The 24,406-nt window shown below is 33.2% G+C and overlaps 1 protein-coding gene across 1 annotated transcript; it reads left to right on the top strand.

The window, feature by feature from the left end:
• Positions 1–8: 8 nt before the first annotated feature.
• On the top strand, positions 9–22,874 carry LOC132748750 (coiled-coil alpha-helical rod protein 1-like). Its single transcript, XM_060738387.1, has 21 exons — positions 9–121; positions 4,381–4,507; positions 4,915–4,978; positions 5,279–5,542; positions 6,449–6,636; positions 7,341–7,476; positions 8,380–8,487; positions 9,412–9,461; positions 9,507–9,531; positions 9,777–9,881; positions 12,142–12,252; positions 13,088–13,194; positions 15,497–15,609; positions 16,376–16,478; positions 17,365–17,489; positions 18,399–18,469; positions 18,977–19,094; positions 20,074–20,175; positions 20,905–21,056; positions 21,878–22,034; positions 22,523–22,874. The coding sequence occupies exons 1-21, from the start codon at positions 70–72 to the stop codon at positions 22,630–22,632; spliced, it is 2,388 nt and encodes a 795-aa protein (XP_060594370.1). The 5' UTR covers positions 9–69; the 3' UTR covers positions 22,633–22,874.
• The last annotated feature ends 1,532 nt before the right edge of the window (positions 22,875–24,406 follow it).

Genomic DNA, 24,406 nt, shown 5'->3' on the forward strand with positions numbered 1-24,406 from the left:
CCTTTTAATATGACTAGATATATGTGTTTATATATCTTCATATTTGAAGCCGCAGTTTGAATAAACAAGATGGCGGAAAATTTGAGTGTTCCTGCCGATTTTGCGGAAAATAAGCAAAAAGGTCGGTTTATAAGGCGCAATAAAACATCGCTATAGTAAAAGAATACAAAATATTATACAATAATATTGTAATCAGCACAACTTACTATTGTATTCTCAAGAGTGAATTTTTTTGCACAGTTAAATTTTGTTAAAATCTGAAGCAAGCTCAGGCCTGAAAATATACATTCTCTCAGAGGCGTATCTAGGCCCGAAGGGTTGAAAAGAAACGGGATATTTATCTAGTACTCTTCCAATTATGTCAAATCCATCGCATGGGGGGGGGGCACACAGACATGTCTCAGGGATGCCAATTTTCCGTTAGCGTTAAATATACCGACCAATCGTAGCGTCTTTCTGTAGTTGAAGAAAGCAAAACAAATTGTCGGCCGTGAGCAAGAAAGAAATTTATACATGAATAATGGCAGCAATTAACTCCAACAAGGCTTCGAAAATCAAAGACTGTGTAAAAAATGTTAAAAATAAGTTTAATTTGAAATGGTTAGAGAACATTGTAAATGTGAATATCGGATCAACTGAGACAACCGTCCGCATTGGTGACGAATATTCCTGGACAAGCTTCGTGTCGACTATGTTCAAAACAAATTAATTATGGTAGTTGAGGGTTCGTTGCAATCGAGGATCACGTCAAATCGTAATATTATTACAGTTATAGATACTGATTAATTTCATTGAAATTAAAGTCTGCCTTAACTTTGTTACTGCCAGTCAAAGTAATACAATATCATTTAATGAAAATAATTGATAAAGCACTAAAAGGAAATGCATTTTAGACCATCTGATAAGGATGAAAACCCAGGAGCTTCCGGGGGCTTCACCCCCTGGTCCCCCACCAGGGCTCTGCCCTGAACCTGCATGGGGGCCTACGCAGCCCCCATGACCACTTGCGTTTAATTTTCCTCTTTTTTCAAAATTGTCTGTTGGCATCCCTGATGTCTGCGTAGAAAGTTAAAAAGAGATGATTAAAAGCACCACAGGTGCTTGAAACAAACTTTTTAAAGTTTTATATGGGCTTTATACTATAATAAGATATAAGGTCTCCAACAGAACACAAACATAATGCTGAACAAACAAGATCACTGCTGCAAGGAACGACCAGATCACGGTTATCTCTTTCTGGTCGACATTCGAAAGGATCATTTCAAGCGTTAACACTTTTTAATTCATTAAAATTCTTTAAATAGCAAAGAAATGAGTAAAAGTTTCATAAAATGCCAATATTTTCAATCCATGTCGTTTTCGACGTCCAATCTATTCATGTATACAAACATGATTTCTGGTCGATTTCTACGAAATAAACAGAAAACGTCTAAAATTTCCGCATAAATTTCATAAACAAACTCTTTTTCTATCAATCTGCGAAGTCTAAATTGAACTTAGTAACAGCCCTCTTTGTACGCAAATATCTAAAAAATATTGGTTGTAGAAGCGGAGATCAAGTAAAGTGCGCCATTTTGATTTTGAAGTGACAGGTAAATGAAGCAAAGAAATAGTATTATACGATTGGTCAATAGTATTCCGATAATTATCTTAACCAATCAAATCCTTGTATGATATTCAGAGCAGAACAGTATATACATGCGCTATGCATGGCGATAAAATACTGTCACAAGCGGGATCCTTTTGTATTTTTAAAGATTTACGTTTGAAGGGGGCTTTTGATCAGTTAAGACTTCGCAAAACGATAGGAAAAGAGTTTGTTTATGGAACGTACGTAGAAATTCTAGCCGTTTTTTGTTTATTTCGTAAAAATTGACCAGAAATCTTGTTTGTATACATGAATGGTATGGACGTCGAAAAAGACATGAATTGAAAATAATGGCATTTTGTGAAACTTTTTCGCAATTTCTTTGCTATTTGAGGGATTTTAATGAAATAAAAAGCGTTAGCACATGGATTGATGCTTTTAGATGGCCACCAGAAAGAGATTACTGTGATCTGGTCGTTTCTTGCAGCAGTGTTTTTGTTTGTTCCGCATGATGTTTTTGTTCCGTTGGGGGCCTTATATCTTTATATACATATATGGACCGGTCATGTAAAATATTTGATTATGTGACTAGCGCCTGTGAAAAGCACAGGGTGTTCTCTCAATTTTTTAGCTCGACTATTCGATAAGAATAAGTAGAGCTATTATAGTCACCGGAGCGTCTGCGTCGGCGTAACCACTTGTGTTAAAGTTTTTGTAATACCTCAGATATTTTCAAAGTCCATTGACATATGGCTTTGAAACTTTGCACACTTGTTCACCATCATGACCCCAACCTGTAGACAGGAGGAGGTAACTCTATCAAGCATTTTGACAGAATTATACCCCTTCTTCGACTTAGAATTTAAGTTAAAGTTTTTGTAATACCTCAAATATTTTCAAAGTTCATTGACATAAGGCTTTGAAACATGTTGAAATTTTATACTCTTCTTTGAGAGCATAATAGGACTCTCTCCAAGGCCTATAACTGTAATATGGATTTAAAGAAAAATTTTGCCTTTTTCTTTACTGAAAATTTTACCTTTTAATCAAGGCTTTTTTTACTATCAAGCACTAAGAATAGTCCAGCGTTGCTGTCCTACCGACAGCTCTTGTTCGATTCCCACTCTATATATATTTGTCATGGGTCGATTTATTTGTTATGTTACATGTTCATTTTGCCTTGCACTGTTCGTCAATTAGTAGCGGAAAAAGTATCTTAATGTCCATGCATGCATCGATTGTCATTTGTTTCCATCAGAAGTCTGTTATCGTTTGCTATTGTATTGTATTGCCCGATATGTAATGAATGCTTATTAGTGGAAATTCACGGAAACGTCTGAGACAGTTCAACTATGACCATATCTCGTGCAATTTTGTGAACTGTTTTTGTATGTCCATTCGTGTTTAACGTTGTATGAAAAGGATTTGAGAGAATGTTTTACATTGGTTTTAAACATTTCCTTTCTTCCAAATTCCCGCAAACTTTCCTTCTCCAGATCACATTGTCTTTAATTCTCTTATGAGTTTAGATATACAATTTATACAAATTACATTAATTCTATATTTTCATTTTGGAACTAAATTACTATTATTATTAAGTTATTTTCATTCTTTATTGAGATGCTGTGATAAGATTATTTTCATTTCATTCATTTATACATGTAATTTTAATTTGTAAGGCTCAATTGTTGTATTTTATGTATGTTTTAATTAACTTGTATTATAATCAAATATTTATGTTTTAAGGCTTTTTCTTCATATTACCGGTATATTCATTAGGAGTTCATCATTTATTATACCCTGTGATATATTAATATGAAATTAGGTGCTACCTATCATGTGGAAAGCTTTTATGACTTTAAAACAAAAATAAAATGTTCAATACATGTATATAAAACAGATCTTTTTGATTTGTGATGCACACTGATATAGAACATGGCTGGATGAATTATTCCAAGGCAGAAACATTCCTTTCTAACCTTACATGTTATTAAGTTTTAAAGTTATATATGCTTATTGTTACTTTGTGGATATTTAATGGATTATTCAGTTTATTTTGTCCCTGTTGGTTTTATACATCTAAAATCTCTTAGTCTGAGTAGATCAATGAGCATAACATTTAACTTTGCTAAGTGAATGAACCTCCTAGTCCATATACACTTAGCCAGTGGTTGGAAAATCACATCTAGATCTATATTTACAAACCTCATTTGGAATATGTACTGCCGTGACACAAATGATAAGTGAAAAGTTGTAACTTATCATCTGACAATAAAGGATTAGATAGTTGTTACAAAAAAATCAGGATATAAAGGAGCTGATATTTTAGAAGTAAAAATGTGCTTAAAAAATTTGTTGGCAAAGAAAATTGTTTACATAGGTTATTCAGATACACTATAGGTGAGATACACTATAGGTGTAACAATAATGTGCAAAATGGGGCAATGTGGAGTGATGTTTATAATGTTTCGCTATTCTTCACAGCAAGACAATAGTTCATAGAGGTTTTTTTAACATAAAAGAATTAGCGGTTAATGCCTATAAAATGTTTGGCTTATTGATAAATATGAAACACTCTTTCCAAGTTTCCAGTTAGGATTTGGTTTTATTGCATTTTACCCCATGAACGGATGTATAACTTATATATATTTTCTCTACTTCTTTTTGGAATTTCATGAACAGGTGTATAAGGGAATGCTTAGGTAAGCACCTGTCCGTCTGAATAGATTTTACCTTTGAGACTCAAGATTAAAGACCATAGCATTAGGGCAGTCTTTGTTTTCTGTTTTCAGTTGTGAATATGAACTTGTTACCACCTTCAGCTTTTCAAACTAAAACCAGACAAGGAGATCCCTGGAAGGAGATTGCAAAAGCCACAGAGGAAGTTGTTAAGCTAAAAATAGAAAATACAAAACTCAGGTAATCCCTTTAGATCTTATTCTTTTAGATCTACAGATAAATATAGATTATATATATGTGTATAGACTATAGGAGTTTATGAAAATATCATACTGGCTGCCTTTGCAAACCAGAATATCTAGCTTGACGGTAACTGTACAGCAATAATGAGGCTAAACTGAGTTTCCACAGGGTCGCAAACAGATCCCCAAGACCTGGATATCCCCTCCTAGATGACAATGACTTCTTAATTCTTTATCTTGCACAATACACATAAATTATATTTCAAAAAGAAAATAAGAAAACTTATAATTTTATAAAGTATTTACATTGACCTATATCTAAGTGTTATATTTGAGTGCAGCAGTACTATAAAGTTTGGTATTGTACCCTAGCTTTAAGATTTTGGATTGTTTGTTTACTTTTAGAGAAGCTCAGAGAAAGTCACCTGAACCAACTGTATTCCAGCCAGCCCCTGCACCTGTAATTCAGGTATTGTGTCAAAATTTATTTATATAATTAACATCATTTGATATATTACGGTATAAATACAGAGAAAAAAAATGAGGAGCTTTATATGTATATTTGATGTTATTAAAAAAATGCATATATTTTGTGAAACCACCATTTGAATGTACATGTACTTAAGAAGCATCATATCTTTGGGGTTGGGAGCAAAGTTTTAGCTGACAGATTGTTGTAAGTGATATTTTATACTAATTATAATATGAATGTGCAAAATTTTGTCAAATTAAACAAATTAAAATATTTTCACATCTTGTTTTTGTCCAGGAGCCAGTGCAAAGATCATCTTCACCAGGAATATGCAAATACTCTTCCAAAAAGGAGGATTTTAAATACATTGATGAACTGATTAACAAACAGGCTGGGGAAATTACTGATTTAAAAAATGAACTGAGATCTGTAAAATGTCTTCATAGAGAAGAAATTACTGAAATGGAAAGGCAGCTAACTCTAAAAGAAAGAGAATACACACATCAGGTTACCACCCTTGAAGTAGAATTGAAAGCTACTGAAGATAGATATGAAAGTCAGGTAAATATTAAACTTGCTAAATTTTGTGTAAAGTTTGGTTTTATTATAAGATAAAGATTGTCAAATAGCCTAGACAAAAAGTTATATTATTGTAACGTGCAAACTGTTGAAAAGGATCAGGATGTGGTAATATTATAGTTATGAACTGAGATTTGAAGAAAGAAAAAGATAAATGAAATATTATATAATAGATCTATTCCAATTAATTTTAAATAATTGTTGAGGGTAATATTAGGTTAGAACATAAAACACAATTACTGAACTAGTGTAAATGTGGTATGTAGTGGAAATGCATCATATTATTTTAGATCATCACATACATATGTATTTTCATTGATTTTAGCAGCATATTCAATGAACGAAAGTTTTCGTTATATAGACTTGTTGTTCTATACATTTGTTTTTAACAAGAACCTCTGTGGCATAGCTCTGTAGATTTCTTATTTTAAAGTATTTTACCAATTATCATTGGTTTTTGCTGTTTTTTTTTGGGGGGGGGGGGGGGCTTTTTTAAACTTACAAATTCATTGGAGAAAAATGTGTTACAGCATCTGAGCATGCCAATTAGGTGCTTGTCTTTGACTGTTATTCTTCTAGGTATTTCCATAAGTTTTTAAGCTGGAAAAGTCAACGTATGTCCCAGATAATAACTTTAAAATTTAGTTCATCCTTAGTCTACTGGCAGCAGCTGATTCTACCTATGTGACCAGTACAGACCAACATCAGCCAGCACATAAGTGCCATGGTCCTGATCATGGTCTGTACTGTTTGCTGTTCAGTCAATACATATAATGAAATTTTCCCTTAAAAATGAAGAATGGTTATGTCCAGATTGAAAGATGGGCAAGTCCATTTAAGAGATTTAGCAAAGTAAGGGTTTTAACAATGCAGAAATTGTCGATTTAGATTGACAGGTTAAGTCGTGAACATCAAAGGGAGACAGATAATTTGAGAAGTACAATAGGCAAGCTTCAAGATGAGTTAGAAAATATCAAATCCAGATCGTCGGAGAGAATAAATGATCTGGAAACAACTTACGAGAATTTTAAACAAAACAGCAATGAACACGTGGAAAAACTCCTGCAAGAATTAAAGTACGTATATTTATGTATCTATGTAAATAATCTATTTAAGAAGTAAGATATTTTAAACAATCTCTCTAACAATTATATGTTTATGACTGATTCTTGTATTATTTTCTGGAATTTTGTTTGAAATGTTTGTTTTTGGCTTATACTACATCACCATTAAGCAGGTTTTAAGGTAATAGTAGATATATATTGTATAGGATTTGTTTAAAACTTAAAGCACTTATTTGGGTTACATATCCTGGAATGACAAGCTTATTTGTGACTTAAGAAAACACAGTTCAGTAGATTTTGCATGCATGTTTCCTGGAATAAGTGACAGCCTCCCAATTATTAAAATACTGTTGTTGTTTTTTATACCTTTTTACCTATCAATAGTGAATAAAATAGTAGATATATTCCATACATGCAATTTATACTAAAAAAGGATATAGAGGTACCATTTAGATAAAAAGAATGATCTTTGGTGAAGCTCTGCAATATAAAAGGCGACAACAATGTAGAAAAAAAGTATTTATTAATTATCCTCTACATAAACTAAGAGAGGGTATACAACAACAACAACACAATTTATTAAGCATTAGACACCTGAAAGATGTATATAGCTAATATTTACAAACATATACTGATATGAACTTGAAATGAAGCTATACAAAATACAAAGCGCACAATTCAGATAGCACCTCACAACAATGTATATTCCATTACAGGTCAAATGAAGTGACAATAGAAAATCAGATGAAGCAAATAGGACAGTTAAAGAAATATATAGGGGAGACTGAAAACTTGCCAAAGCCCAAAGATATAGCTAGAAAAGAAATGGAATCAATGCTTACTAAAATAAAGGTATTCTTTCTGTTTGTTTTGAGAATAATGTATTGACATTATATACAACAAGAAGTATTACACATGCATTTATACTTCTTCCTCACTTGACTGATTTTATTATGAATATCTAGAAACATTTGTCTATAACTTTATATTACATATATGTAATATTGGGGGTCTCTGTGGCTAAGTGGTTTTGGTCACTGACTTAGAACATTTTTATCCCTGATTGCTGTGGGTTTGAATCCTGGAAGGGACTTTCCAGGGAATTCTTTCATGTAAGGAAGTTATCCAGCTAGGTTCAGGAATGTGCATGGTTCTTTCTACTAGGGTGCCAGCTTCTGCTCTAAATAATGCTGGCAGGTGGGGAACTTGAAGGTTCCATATACTAATAAAACTTAAAAGTCACTATACTGACATTTACAGTGTTAGTATGGCTTAAAACCCAATCAATCAAAAAATTAAACATTAATTATAGTTGAAATAGTACTAAATAACTCTGGCACATTTAATTTTAGATTAAGAGAGTGTTTTAGTTCATAAATAACTTGACACACGTAGATCCAAAATATTAACATTATTTAGTATTGTTATTTTATTTTAGTATGATATAGAAGGACTGTTTTGAAATTTTATAATTTAAGTCTTATGTGATTGAAGGATTCAAATATTTCTCATTACCAATAATTCTTGATTTTTAAAAAAAAATTATTGTTGTTGTAAACTTCAGGCTAAGGTAGATGTTTTAAAGCTTTGCAGCATAATAAAACATGCATCACATAAAGTTTAAGATTTCTTAGAATTGTGGCCTCCATAGTCAGTAATAAGTCACCCCACAGCCACCCCCGCCCCATCCCCCCCCCCCCCCCAAAAAAGACAAAAAAAGGAGTAATGAACAACTTATTATGTTTTGTATTTCAGGTATATGAGACAGAGAAGGAGAATACAAACTCTACCATACAACTGTTAAATATCAGGTTAAACTCAATGAATGAAATCCTTAAACTTCAAGAACTAGAACTCAGCAAGGTATTTTTTACAATGAATTTATTTAGATATCTTCATACTAATTAGTGTATTTGTGTTGTCTAACAAAACAACACATTTTGTTCTTGCCAGTTTAAAATAAAGACTACAATGGTTTGAGAGAAAACAAGGTTTGGATTTACATTATGATTATGATTGGCTTTATGATCAGATGTAGGTTGAGTCAAATAGATACAGTATACATAATTGAGCCGCGCCATGACAAAGCCAACATAATGCGTTTGCGACCAGCATGGATCCAGACCAGCCTGCGCATCCTTGCAGTCTGATCAGGATCTATGCTGTTCGCTAACAAACCCTATAACAAGTATAAAAACTGATAGCGAACAGCATGGATCCTGATCAGACTGCGCGGATGCGCAGGCTGGTCTGGATCCATGCTGGTCGCAAACCCATTATGTTGGCTTTGTCATGGCGCGGCTCATATTATTTTACACTTGTATGGGCATAATGTCACTTTAATGTTCCATACAGACAGGATTTGAACTGAGGAGGCTCTATGTGTCCTATATTGTAGTCATCTTGTACATGGTATATTTGTTCTTTTGTTAAACACAAGTCTGCTTATATTATGGAACTTCTGAAATGGTACTTTTGCAAATATTTTGGCAAGCAAAAAGTTAATTTTTTTGACATTTATAAACTTTTCATGACGTAAAAATATTCACTTATACAGTAAGTGTTTATTGTAAAAGAAAAACAATTCTCATTAACATGTATATACCATACCCTATAAAGAAGTATTTTATTTAGGTTATAAAACAAAGAATAGATATGTTAGTAAATATACATGTATTATTTATACATGTAGCAGATAAATGTAATAATGATAGTGGTTGAACAATTTCTAACAATATGTACTTACAATACATTACTTTTTACAAAGTGTGTGTTTACTATTTTCAGTGTTCCAGTGAAGGAGATAAAAAGAAGAAGGAAAATTTGTTATTAACAAGGTTAGTGTTTTAATTTGTGTTTACATGTGATATTTATTGGTACAGTTTACGCAAGTTCATTTTCTATGAGGTGAGTTCAGAGTTCTCATTTAATGAAAGTTTATATTTCTTATTATTTAAATGTTGGCTGTTGTCAGTAAGGGACCTTTGTCAATTGGTGAGCTGTTGAAGTAGGTGATTTCAAACACATCTAATCCACTTTGTTTTTATCAGTGATCAATTGTTGACATCTGTTCTAAATTTTAAGTTGCCAACTTGTGATACATAATTCAATTTTGTAATGTACTTGAAAAACTACATGTTAATTGGTGATAGTTTATAACAGATGGAGGGGAAAAGGTGTTACCTAATGGTAACAGACAGAATCTCAATTACTATCCCTGTTTAATGAAAGAAGAGAGTAAAGCCTGGAAAGCCAAGGCTTGTTACAGGATCATAAACTGTTCCTCATTACATGCAGTGTTTTATTTAATGACCTAAAACTTTGTTACAGTCATAACTGTCTCATTACATGCAGTGGTGTTATATTAATGAGCCTAGAACTTTGTTACATACATAACTGTCTCATTACATGCAGTAGTGTTATATTAATGAGCCTAGAACTTTGTTACAGTCATAACTGTCTCATTACATGCAGTGGTGTTATATTAATAAGAGCCTAGAACTTTGTTACAGTCATAACTGTCTCATTACATGCAGTAGTGTTATATTAATGAGCCTAGAACTTTGTTACAGTCATAACTGTCTCATTACATGCAGTGGTGTTACATTAATGAGCCTAGAACTTTGTTACAGTCATAACTGTCTCATTACATGCAGTGGTGTTATATTAATGAGCCTAGAACTTTGTTACAGTCATATCTGTCTCATTACATGTAGTTGTGTTATATTAATGAGCCTAGAACTTTGTTACAGTCATAACTGTCTCATTACATGTAGTGGGGTTATATTAATGAGCCTAGAACTTTGTTACAGTCATAACTGTCTCATTACATGCAGTGGTGTTATATTAATGAGCCTAGAACTTTGTTACAGTCATAACTGTCTCATTACATGCAGTAGTGTTATATTAATGAGCCTAGAACTTTGTTACAGTCATAACTGTCTCATTACATGCAGTGGTGTTCTATTAATGAGCCTAGAACTTTGTTACAGTCATAACTGTCTCATTACATGCAGTGGTGTTATATTAATGAGTCTAGAATTTTGTTACAGTCATATCTGTCTCATTACATGCAGGGGTGTTATATTAATGAGCCTAGAACTTTGTTACAGTCATAACTGTCTCATTACATGTAGTGGTGTTATATTAATGAGCCTAGAACTTTTGTTACAGTCATAACTGTCTCATTACATGTAGTGGTGTTATATTAATAAGCCTAGAACTTTGTTACAGTCATAACTGTCTCATTACATGTAGTGGTGTTATATTAATAAGCCTAGAACTTTGTTACAGTCATAACTGTCTCATTACATGCAGTAGTGTTATATTAACGAACCTAGAACTTTGTTACAGTCATATCTGTCTCATTACATGCAGTGGTGTTACATTAATAAGCCTAGAACTTTGTTACAGTCATAACTGTCTCATTACATGCAGTAGTGTTATATTAATGAGCCTAGAACTTACATACAAAATCTGTAAATAAACGGTAACATCATGAGATGGTGTGTTGGGCCCAAGAACCAAGTTGCTAAGTCAAAGGTTAAGTTCTTTAAGTCAAATGCAAATAAATGGTCTCAAACAGCTTGTCGGCACCATAACTCTATCAGAAGCTGGGTGGAATTTCAAAATAACCCTGGCACAAAATGTTTAACATCATGAATGGTGCGTTGCAGGCAAGAGCCTCAAGGGTCATACCTCACCAGTCAGAATGGGGACAGCTTGCCTGCACAATAAATCATTGGTGAAAGAATTTGTAATTAACTGGGCACATAATGTTCTCATTGAAATTAACAATGTGTAAAGCATGTGTCCCCCGTTTCACTTCTTCCTTCTGCCATTTCACAGTAAGCAGAACCTCGACATGTTGTCCTTGGGCATCTAGTTTTAATGATAACTCGGAATTTAAATAATTTGTTCAGCCTATATTGTGTGGAGTTTAAACAGTAACATATCTTCCTGGTGTGTACTCAAAAAGATATTTAAATATTTAAAAAAGAGACAGTAAAAGCAAATTTTCAGTCCCTTTAAAAAAAACAAATTTTAAACATAATTTTTATCTAGACTTATGTATTCCTTGAAAAAAAATAATTTTTAGTGTAGAAGGGTAAATAAAATAGCAAGGGAAATAAAATGTTTAAAAGGGTATAGGGGCTAAACATGTATCGTTTTTTTCGGGTTTTTTTTTAAAGTATTAAATTGGGAATTATTTTTTGTAAATGTCCCCTTTTAATGGTAAAATATAATTATGATAATTTTAGGGCCCTGGGCACGACAAACCCAACATAATGGGTTTTGGCCCACCAGCCCTGGATCCAGACCAGGCCCCGTCATTCCCCGGCTGTCTGATCAAAGGATCCTGCATTTTTTGTCAATTTCCCTACTTGTTAAGGGTTTTTAAAACAAAGCAATTTGGGTCCCGAATTTAGCTTGTGCGGATGCCCCAGCTTGGTTCCCGGATCAAAGCTGGCGGGGGAAAAACCGGTTTTCCATCACGGGTCATTTTTGTTTCTGCAGGTGGAAGGTTTAGAGGAGAGGTTATCATCAGCCAGGAACCAGATAGAACAATTATCACATACTCTATCTGATAAAGATGCTCAACTAAATATAGAATCTAACAACTGTAAGGTATGTCTACCATATATATTTTATTATATGACACATTTCTAACGTGGCTGTTCACTGGATAATCCTGGCTTTTCTCTGGATAATTATGTCTTTTCACTGGATAATTGTGGCATTTCACTGGATAATTGTGACTTTTCACTGGATAAATGTGGCATTTCACTGGATTATAAATCATGTAAGTGACTTCACTGGATAATCCTGACTTTTCATTGGATAATTATGTCTTTTCACTGGATAATCGTGACTTTTCACTGGATAAATGTGGCTTTTCACTGGATTATAAATCATGTAAGTGACTTCACTGGATAATCCTGACTTTTCTCAAGATATTATTCTTTTCACTGGATAATTGGTGGGCATTTTCACTACTGGGATAATTGTGACTTTTCACTGGGTAAAATGTTTGGCATTTTCACTGCGATTATAAATCATCGTAATGACTTCACTGGATAATCCCTGACTTTTCTCTGGATAATTATGTCCCTTTTCACTGGAATAATCGGGACGGTCGCACGTGGATTGGAGTGTGGCCTTTTCACTCGGATTATATTTCCATGCATTTCACTGGATAATCCTGGATTTCACTTGATAATTGTGGGCCCATTTCTATTTAAATTTATATACGCTGCCCTGTTAAAAATTATTTTCCTTCAAATAAGTAGTAGATGCTGAATTGTTAAACAAATAATAAAGATTTTGCGACATTTTAAGTGGATGGTGTAATAGATTGTTCTTTTGCAATAAGTTGAAAACAATTTTTTGAATGGTGAAAGCTTCAAATAATTGTATGTACATGTTTATCAGGTTATAAATTATATTTGCTATTTATTTACAGAAATTACAGCTTGAATTATCAGAGGCTCAGCAACTTGCCCTGTGTTTAGATGATAGAGTTCAAGAAAATGTTCAAAATGCACAAATCTTACAAGAATTTGCTGCAAGGTATATGTAGTTTAAAATTAACAAGTTAAAATCCAATAAGTATGTCCACTAGATTTTTTTATAAGATTGATACACTAATTGTAGTGTTTTGAGTGAATTGTTGTAGAATAATGCACAGTTCTAGGTAAAATATGCAAAAATACAATCAAGAGGGTTGATAGGCCTGAGTGATTAATTACCAAGCATTTGAACAATAAACTGTGCATTATTATACTTTATTACATGCTTTTCGGTGGTTTATAGAAATATATCAGTGATATAAAACTGGTAATTTCACTGTTTGAAACAGTGAAATTACCACTTTGATAATTTCGCTGTTTTGAATTTAAGCCCCTTACGTTGTTTCAGTGAAATACCAGCGTGCACAGTACTGGGTACCAACTTAATGACTTGACGTAGTAAATGATGTCACGTTGTATTATTATTTGGCGCGCTTTTCATTCAGTTTTAGGTTAAATGTCTTTTTAAAACGTTTCTTTGCATATAATAAAAAGAAAATTTGTTTAGTTTAGTGTAAGATTGAAATATATTTCACCTTGTGAACACCAAAAGTTCATATTTCACTCGTGGCTGCGCCACTCGTGAAATATACCTTTTGGTGCTCACTCGGTGAAATATATTCCGATCTTACACTGAACTAAACAAATATCCTCTATATAATGTAAGAAAAATGAATATTTATTTCCATTCTAAGAAGCTGATAAAAAAAGAGAATTGATAAAAATTCTTGGACTTCATTCAGTGTAGAGATAAATTTCCTTAGGTCATTTAATTTATTGACATCATCTATGACATCATATATGACGTGTAAGCATTTGTTTGTTTTGCTATGCATATATCGTGTATAAATGCACGCATTTGTCGTATCTCTTAGACAGAGGGAAAGTTTAAAGCATGTTAGAGTTCATAATAATAACATCTTACAAGAGTTTTTGTTATCCCACGCCGAATGGCGGCGGGGGATATAGAAATAGTCTCCTTCCGTCTGACCGTCCAAGATTTTTGTCCGGAGCATATCTCAAAAAGTATTTGAAGTATAAACTTGAAACTTCATAGGTGGATAGATCTCATTGAGGAAGAGTGCAGTTCACAGGAATGATAACTCTTCCCTGCATAATTTTTTAGTTATTGCCCTTTGTTATTTTTCAAACTTAAGTTTTGTCCAGAGCATAACTCAAAAAGCCTTTGAGATATCAACATGAAACTTCATAGGTGGATAGATCTCACTCAGGAGGTGTGCAGTGCACAAGAATGATAACTCTACCCTTCATAATTTTTGAGTTATTGCCCTTTGTTATTTTTCATACTTAATTTTTCACCTGAGTGGAGCATAACTCAAAAAGTCTTTGAGATGTCAACATGAAACTTCATAGGTGGATAGATCTTATTGAGGAGGAATGCTGTGCGCAAGAATGATAACTCTTCCCTTTATAATTTTTAGTTATTGCCTTTTGTTATTTTTCATACTTTTTGTCCGGAGCTTATCTCAAAAAGTGTTAGAGATGTCAACATGAAACTTCATAGGTGGATAGATCTCATTGAGGAGGAGTGCAGTGCACAAGAATGATAACTCTACCCTTCATAATTTTTCAGTTATTGCCCTTTGTTATTTTTCATACTTAATTTTTCACCTGAGTGGAGCATAACTCAAAAAGTCTTTGAGATGTCAACATGAAACTTCATAGGTGGATTTATCTTATTGAGGAGGAATGCTGTGCGCAAGAATGATAACTCTACCCTTTATAATTTTTGAGTTATTGCCCTTTGTTATTTTTCATACTTTTTGTCCAGAGCTTATCTCAAAAAGTGTTAGAGATGTCAACATGAAACTTCATAGGTGGATAAATCTCATTGAGAAGGAGTGCAGCACACAACAATGATAAACTACCCTGCATTATTTTTCAGTTATTGCCCCTTGTTATTTTCAGCCATCCGTATTCACCTAGGTTTCAAGTCTGTAATCACTTCAGTCATCAGTTTTCATTGCCAAAAGACCTCTTAAAATTCAATTATTCTGCTCTACTACATATACATTCTTCCAATGAGCAAACACATTCGGCGAGGGATGGCCATGTTGACATGGCTCTTGTTTAACTTAACACTGAAATTAAAATAAATGTAAAGGAACTCAAGTATTTATAGCAACATTGATATAATCATGTTGATTCTATGAATGAAGGCAGTCAGATAAGGGTTATATCTTGTAGCACTATATTATAATTACATATTACTGGTATATGTGTGAAGTTTGATACAGTTTTATTAAAAGAGGTGAAAGAAGTATTTTTCTTCTATTTTATAGTGTGTGGGCAAAATACCAGGAGAATTTAGAGATACTGTCTACAGCTATGTCCAGTCTGAAAGCTTATGGTCAGAGAATCAGCTTTGCAAGTGGACGTATGGAAATGTTACAAGGTAGCTTTTAATATTATGGTTTTATATTGTCATACAGATATAAATTATCTGAAACATATTATATATTCAGGTACCCTCATAAAATACCAATATATTTTCGCATATCTGCATTCATATAATGATGCTATTAAAATGTTACAGAACAGAACATAACCTTTATTTTGAGAGGCACAGATTACAAGGTGACTTTTTTGTAATTTTACAAGTGCGCAAAACATATAGCAATTCCTTGAGGAGTATCAGTATTATAAGTTTCTTTCTGCCTTATTATAGAAATAGTATTCAAATGAGAATAAAGTGCAATTAGTTACACATACACAGCAAATTATGTGCCTAAAATTTGTGTGTGTTTAACCATACTCTGATGACTTAGTATAATACTAGACTTATCAGCCCAAAACCTGCGGGAACTGAAAGTGATTAGCCTTTACCACCAGTATAGAGCCAGGCCAATCTGTACATCCATGCAATCTTACCAGGCTGTATACTGTTGACTGACTAACTTGTAATATTCTTCTTGACAATCACAATATTGAAGATAGGCAGTCCTAAAAATGGAATGCACAAGTCCATCTCAGAAATTCAGCAGGTTAAAGGTTGCTGTTTCAAGTTTTAACTGTCTTTTGTGAGATAAAAGGGATGCAATATCAAAATAATCTATGAAATTAAGCAGAGAATAGTATTCACAGAGCCTTGTTCAACTGTATCAGTAAGTTATCATCACTTGTTTCACTGTAAGAGTTAAGTGTATGATGCACTATTTCAGGATTATTTGCGAGGAAGGAAGCTATGTTAAAACTACAGATGGAGAAAGGAGATATACCAGAGAGAGATATCAGTCATAATGTTGAAGCTGAGAAACATGATAGGTAAAAAAAAATGCTGAAAATATATATGTCATGACCACCAAGGAATTCATAAAAAAGTATCAAATAAATGTGCAGTTAAACTTCATTCAATCAAACTCAGATCGCTCGAATACCACCCTTCACTTGAGAAATAAAGTGAAAATCACACCTTTTTCAGTCAAACACAAAAGCCAACAAAAGTTGCGGGTGGACATGTTCTGCATAAGTGACAGTTGGCGTCACGTTTTTAACACTTTGATATAATCTTCCTAATAGTTAAATCTCGTTGGCTTGAACTACCGATCTCTGGAACAAATTTACATAGGCCCTCTGAGTTTGAGCGAATGTAGTTTGACTTCATACGAAGTTAGTAGCCTATAGTTGAAGACAATTAATTTTTCAGAAGGTGAGATCAAAAGGAAAGTTCAGATCTAAGAAGTAATAAAATAAACTATTATTTAGACATGTGACTGTGTGTACAAGTGATATGATTTGTTCCTCACCATAAAATCAAATACCGAAATGTTTTGAAATATATAGGGTTATTTTACCTTATTCTGAGATAGAACAAAGTTTCTCTGTAACAATTATCTCAAGTATTTAGTCAAATGGTCATTGGTCTCTCATAGCTGATTCAGAAATCAGGTGAGAGGTAGTCAGTCACTGGTAGAGATATTGTTAATTACTGGTCAGTTATGCAGGAAAACTGGAAAGGTTTTTTGACCGTCCAGATATGACCAGGAAAATGTGTTTCATTTGGCATGAAAACAAACAAACTGTATCTATGTTGTTTTTCAACTTCCATTTCAGTGAAGAAATTTCATTTTAACATGTTGCTTTTTTATGTCATATACATTGAGGGAAGTTTATGATTAATTCTATATATTTTTTTACACCTTGTTTACAGTGAGGAAAGTTCATATTTACGTTGTGAGTTGGAGAGGGTTATACGAGAAAGAGATAACCTGGCAGCTCAAATAAAACAAGATTCTCAAACGTTAGACAACAAAATTCTCTCCATCAGATCTCAAGGTAAATTCTTCTTCTAGTAACATTTGAGCCGCGTCACGACAAAATCAACATAGTGCGTTTGTTACTAGCATGGATCCAGACCAGCCTGCGCATCCTCTCAGTCTGATCAGGATCCATGCTGTTGGCTATCAGTTTCTCTACTTGTAATAGAGTTGGTAAATGAACAGCATGGATCCTGATCAGATGGCGTGGATGCGCAAGCTGGTCTGGATCCATGCTGGTCGCAAACCCACGATGTTGGTTTTGTCATGGCGCAGCTCATTTGTTGTCATTAAGTTGAAAGATAGTAATCATTTTATGATTTATCAAACTTAAAGTAATTTTTTAAATATTTCAATTGAAGGGCCTTTTAAGTGAGTAAAACAACAATTCAATTTATTTCACATTATAACATGTAAATACAAAGAAAAGTCACTGATTTGCCAAAGATGAGTGCTATATTATTTTTTTGAGTTATTTCTGCTTAATATTTCCAAAAAGGAAACCTATATCATAATTCATTTGTAATCAGTTTGACATAGTTCCCAGTTTAGCAAAGGTGCAAAAGTGAGAAAAAACAACAACAAAAAACAGATAATTAAGAACTTTACTAAGAGATAGGTTGAATATCGATATTTATTGTGATTTTTAGCCTGATTTAAATTAAAAAGGTGAGCAAATGATCTCAACCTTCATCAAATTGTAAAAAAAAATCTCAAAAATAAAATTTCCAGTCTTTGTTAAAAAACTTCAGTGGCTTCCATGTATTTTATGAATGTATTTGTATGTAATGTTTGAATGATCTGACAAGTACAAAGTGTACAAAATTGTTTGTAAAGACACCATCACCACCCTTATTTCATATTCCAGTTAATTTAATTGTCTATTGTTGACATGGTACATTATTTGTTTATCTTTCATTAATTTTAGTGGAGGAAGAAATTGAAACATTAAAACAAGCCAACTCTGATCTGGAGAGTATTGTACAAGACAAATCACAGGTAACTTAATGATGTTATGTTCAAATCACAGCCATGTGCTCTTTTTTCATCAATTAAATTCTGTTAGCTAATTTAAAGATGATTTCTGTACATAATATAATTTATAGAGTATATGTCATAGGTTATTATATTCAGTAGATAGAGGATATTGAATGAGTGTAAGTTCAATACTGAATTTATTGCACAAGTTGAATAAAATTATATTATGCGAGCCTCTGGCGAACATAATATTATTTTATTCAACGAGTGCAATAAATTCAGTAATGAACTTACACAAATTTAATATTCTATTTATCACATACCAAAAAATAAAGACCTTTTAAAGTGAAATAAGAGTCATATTTCATTGACGCGCCTAAAGTATAAAGCTAACATTTAGTGCGTCTTTACACTATGTTTGTATAACGCTAATGACGTCACATCAAAATATATGAACGGCCGTGCATAACCATATTTACGGAGTCGCAAAATCGGCACGGGTGTGTGATAAAGATAATTATTTTACAGAAATGTTCTGAACTATCAGAGAAGTTGGAGAAATGTCAGAGTGATCTAGACTACGCCAACCAGAATATAGAAGATCTTAAAACCTCAATGGGCAAACAAGAATTAAACATGCAACAAAGTAAGTCTTCACAATTACTTTATGAAGTTTTTATATCATACCTAGATGATAAAGTAAATTATAAATTACTCAATTAAACCAGGTCTGTGATTTTCAATTTTTTTTGTTTTGTTTCATTTCTCTGAAGAGAACAGCACTTTCTATAGTATTTTATCGATGTAAACAGAGAGGTTACATTGTAATTAAGATTTGATCAACAATTTATAACATAATGATATCATCTACCTAGCTTTAATGAAGACTTAACATATGCAGATGTTTCAAAATTTTAGCAGTTCATGTTAAATGTTGAATCCTGCTTAAGCTGGTGCTAGGGGCTGTAGACGCTGGTGCAATTACTGCTATCATAAACAGGCTCAGTAAAACCAAGCCTGCAACATTTTCATTTTTGCCATTTTGGGCTTTCTTTAGGGAATCTGTTTTTCTCTTCTTTGTAACTATATCTGTTTACAAGGATAAAAGATATTTTTAGACATTACATATCAAAATCATAGATTCATGAATTAAACCACATTTTTGATTTGATAAAGATTAACTGTTGGCCATTTCCATTCTTTTTCTCAACAATGAACAGCATTAGTTAAATGTAAAATGTGGTATTAGTAAAAAGATTCCGATGAAGCTAGAGTACATTATAATTATATATAACAACTTGATATAACGCATGACAGATGATGAACTCTAATCTCCCTACAAACTTGAATGTAATTTTGTAAATTATGAGCTTGCTGATAGAAGTCTATTCATTTGTTTGCATGTGATGCAAATTAATGCACAAAACATGTAAATGCACAAAATGTGGACAACACATATAAAAAAATAATGCATAAAACATGCAAAAATAATGCATAAAACAAATAATGCAAATGCACTAAACATAAACAAAACATGGAGTTGGCTATAAAATGTTGATATGACTTATGCCCTCCCTTTACCATCTTCAATAGAAATTTATAAAATTTAATTTTTACAATTTAAGTCCTAGAGGAGCAGAAAAGGGATGTAGAGAACCAGTTCTCAGACAGACTTGCTGACATGGATAGACAAATTAATGAGGCTAAACGTGAACATGCTAAAGCAGGTATAACTATCTATTGAGTGTAATAACACCTGAAAATTATAAGTAAACAGCTATTCTGTGTTGTTTAATGTAAAATTTTGATGTATGATAAAAACATAATTAGAAAAGTTTTTAAGTAATTGATGTTTTAATTATTTGTATACTTACAAGTTTTCTGAAGAAAGTGAAGCTATTTTCAGTTGAAGAAATACTTAAATTGCAAAAGTTTCTCTATTAAGCACCTTGCATGTAATTAAATGCTTCAAGGCTTACTTTAATTATGTAAGTTCAATTGTGTAGAAAGCAATAAGCTTATAGATACACTTTCAAACCATTCCTTGAACCAACCAGTACTGAGCAATGTGTGTAAAGTTTCTTGCTCAAGAACACAACAACTTGCCCTTAAGCTTAACTGGGTTTGAACCCATGTGGCTAGCGATCATTAGATTACTAATTTTAGGCGTTAACTGCTTGGCCTGCCACCACAAACAGCCTACTCTTAATATAATTAAAATTAATCAGTTAGTTTTGTTGAGTTGTTCCTGTATAAATAATCAGCAGGTATATAATAAAAAGTTAAATTACATGACTATGATTTCCTGATGTATTGTATGAGTCTTGGTGATTGTTTAGAAGTTATTGCACAATTGCTGTTAAGTTTCTTTGAGAAATAACTTTTCACAATCAACTCAAGGGCAATTTACGCATCAGTGTAGCTCATTCATGCACTATTTTCTGGGTATATTACAGTTGTATCAGTACGACAGTTAGAGAGACAGATGTCAAGGGAGAAGGAGCGGGCCATCGAGCAATTATCTACGACGGAAGAACATTATAAACGGCAACTAGATCTTCTACATACACAACTGAAAACTATAGAGAAAGAACGAAATCTCATGATGGTAAATATCATTTAGAGTTTACCATTGTTAAATTACATTTAGTTACTATCTTAGTTATTAATATATGCTTGTTACGTTTAAATTATACTCAAACTAGAATATAATACAGTTGTATTAGCAGAAAATACCTAATCAATAGTTTCTTGTGACTCTATCAACTGATCATTAACAGTTTTGGTTTGTAGCACCCATGGATTGGCTTCTAAGTTTGTCAATTATAGTGAACTAGATTCTAGTTACTTCCTGTGGCAATCAACACATAGTTGAGATACTGATTGCTTTTAATGTCTGAATTTATCATCATTCAAACACACAGTATAACAATCATAAGCTGGTTGCAGAAATTTATTTTACATTTTACAAATGGATGCAATAATAAATGCTAGAATAATCTTACTATCATAGGGTTTTATGAGTCTGAAAAATGAGTTGGTCGGGGTTTTGACGGATTAAATATTGTATTGTGTTATTTATTTTAAAGAAATTGCAATACAACATTGACCATCCTTACCCTTTTTTGTCAAATTTCCAAATTTGATATGTTTTTGGGTTTTACTTCACATCGACACAGTATAGGTCATATCGCGACGTTCCAGCTTTACTGGTGGAGGAACACCTCAGGTGCCCTTCTGTGCATTTCAGCACGACCGGGCACCTGAGTAGAACCACCGAAATTCCAAATACTTAAGTCAGGCTGCAAGGGCATTGTGCTTTATGAAAAATCATGGTTTCTATTTTCATTTCTGTCTCAGTGTATGGAATTGTTTAATTCAATGTATAAGAAAAACATTCTGTCACATTGCTATTATGTTGTGTTCTAGGCAACTCTACGTCAAGAGGGACTTATTGGTAAATTGAGAAGTGAGAGACTGGAACCAGTTACACATAGTTTTGATGAGGAAGAGGAACCAGTCAGAGATCATACAGAGCCAGTATCTAATATTGATGCCACATATTCGCAGCCTGAATTGCAACAAGGTGATATACCATTTTCCTTTTTATGGGAGACTAAAGTGGCTGTTTTTTACTTTTGTTACCTTTACTTCCTGTTTTATTTAGAACTTTTATTCATTGAATGATACATTACATATTGGGCTTGTAGTTACCTTTCCTGCCCATTTAATTTTTGACAGGGTGATAAATAGAATGTTTCTAGCTCTTTGAAGTTTTAAATTTATTTTATGTAGGTTTTATGGCAATTCTTTTGTTGTGTCTGTGAGTATTTATCGGTGGCAGTTTCTTAAAGTAAATAATTACATGTAGTTAGTTTCATAATAAATAATTGTTAAAAATTGGAAAACATGATTTTGTCTGTAGGCAGTTTAAGTTGGAGTTTTGTTGTTTTTGGTATTATTTAGGTATTATAGAACTTATTGTATAAAATTGCCATTATAACTATAATATATAATGTTGAAAAAGTATGTATAAATTATAACATATTATATATAACATATATATATTTACAGAATCGGTAACAGAGGAGGCAATGACAACAGTGTTAGAAGATCTTAAATCATTGACAGATGCCGTGTTAAATGATGATAATTCTGATACAGATTCGGAGAATGATGTATAGCATTTACTGTGGAAATAGTGTTATAGTGACTGTGATATATTTAATTAATTTAGAGGTTGAAGCCACCTAAACCTGTACTAGATATTATCTTATTGTAGTGAGATATTATTATATAATGCCATTAGAGATATGTTAGATATATAAGTCTGATTTGTTGATAGTTTAATGGAACTCTATGACCTAGTGAGTTGACATCCTAGTGGTAATGGAACTCCATGGCCAAGTGAGTTGACATCCTAGTGGTAATGGAACTTCATGGCTTAGTGGAAATGGACCTCCATGGACCCTCCATGGCCTAGTGGTTACGGCTGTTGTTATCCTAGTGGCAATGGACCTCCATGGCCTAGTGGTTAAGGCTGTTGTTATCCTAGTGACAATGGACCTCCATGGCCTAGTGGTTAAGGCTGTTGACATCCTAGTGGCAATGGACCTCCATGGCCTAGTGGTTAAGGCTGTTGTTATCCTAGTGGCAATGGACCTCCATGGCCTAGTGGTTACGGCTGTTGTTATCTGAGTGGCAATGGACCTCCATGGCCCTAGTGGTTACGGCTGTTGTTATCCTAGTGGCGATGGACATCCATGGCCTATTGGTTAAGGCTATTGACATCCTAGTGGTTATGGACCTCCGTGGCCTAGTGGTGAGACTGTTGACATCCTGGTGGTATGGACCTCCATGGCCTAGTGGTTAAGGCTGTTGTCATCCTAGTGGCAATGGACCTCCATGGCCTTGTGGGCAGACTGTTGACATCCCAGTGGTAATGGACCTCCATGGCCTAGTGGTTATGACTGTTGACAATCTAGTGGCAATGGATCTCCATGGCCTAGTGGTTAAGGCTGTTGTCATCCTAGTGGCAATGGATCTCCATGGCCTAGTGGTTAGGACTGTTGTGATCCTAGTGGCAATGGACCTTCATGGCCTAGTGGTTAGGATTATTGACATCCTAGCAGTTACCAAAGCTGTTTAATGTTTGTATTTGTAAAAGCTACAATTGTAATCTCCAGCTTTCAGTAGGTCACCTAGAGTCTTCCTTTTGGTATTACCTGGAAGTCATCATTAGATCTTTATAATAAGTAGATATTTATAATAAGTTGTTAAATAAATAAAAAAAGATATGTTAGTGTTAGGTTAATGTCATTTGTTTCAAAATTGGGAATCATAAGATTTATAATTTGTTACATTACAACAAGGCATGTTTGTTTAATTTATTTTGTTTTGATTTTGTTCTATAAACATGGTATTGAACTGACATCTTAGATTTTCAAGGTCAGAACATTTGCTCACTCCATTTTTCCAGAATAATTATTTAAATTGTGAAAAACGACCCAAAATTGAAAAGCGTTGCAAAGCTTTTCATTTAAATCAGTTTCTTTAAAAGTCAGTTTGATGTAGAATGATTGTATCTGACTTATAAGCAGTTCTTTATTTTACAAACTACTACAACAACAGCCAAAATGTGCTTATACTGTATATATATTTATTTATTATATTAAAAGATGAGAAAAAATAAAAATATAAAAACGAAAAAAAGTTATTGGTGTTATTTCAAAGATAAATTGGCAACTTTACATCTGTGTAAAGCTGTTTTAAACCCTGTGGGAAACTTTGTCATGAAGATAAATTAGACCAGTAGTACACCAGCTGTTGTAATGGTCATGTATTGTACATGTTTCAGGCAAGGGTGCTGTTGCTCTTTATGATGACCATATCAAAACATCCGTATATAACGGCAGTCTTTGTTAGCAACAGAGAAACTCATCTTGCCAAAATAACAAG

The sequence above is a fragment of the Ruditapes philippinarum genome, unplaced genomic scaffold, assembly GCF_026571515.1.
Source record: "Ruditapes philippinarum isolate M1 unplaced genomic scaffold, ASM2657151v2 ctg1576_1_1_1_1, whole genome shotgun sequence".
NCBI classification, from domain to species: domain Eukaryota; kingdom Metazoa; phylum Mollusca; class Bivalvia; order Venerida; family Veneridae; genus Ruditapes; species Ruditapes philippinarum.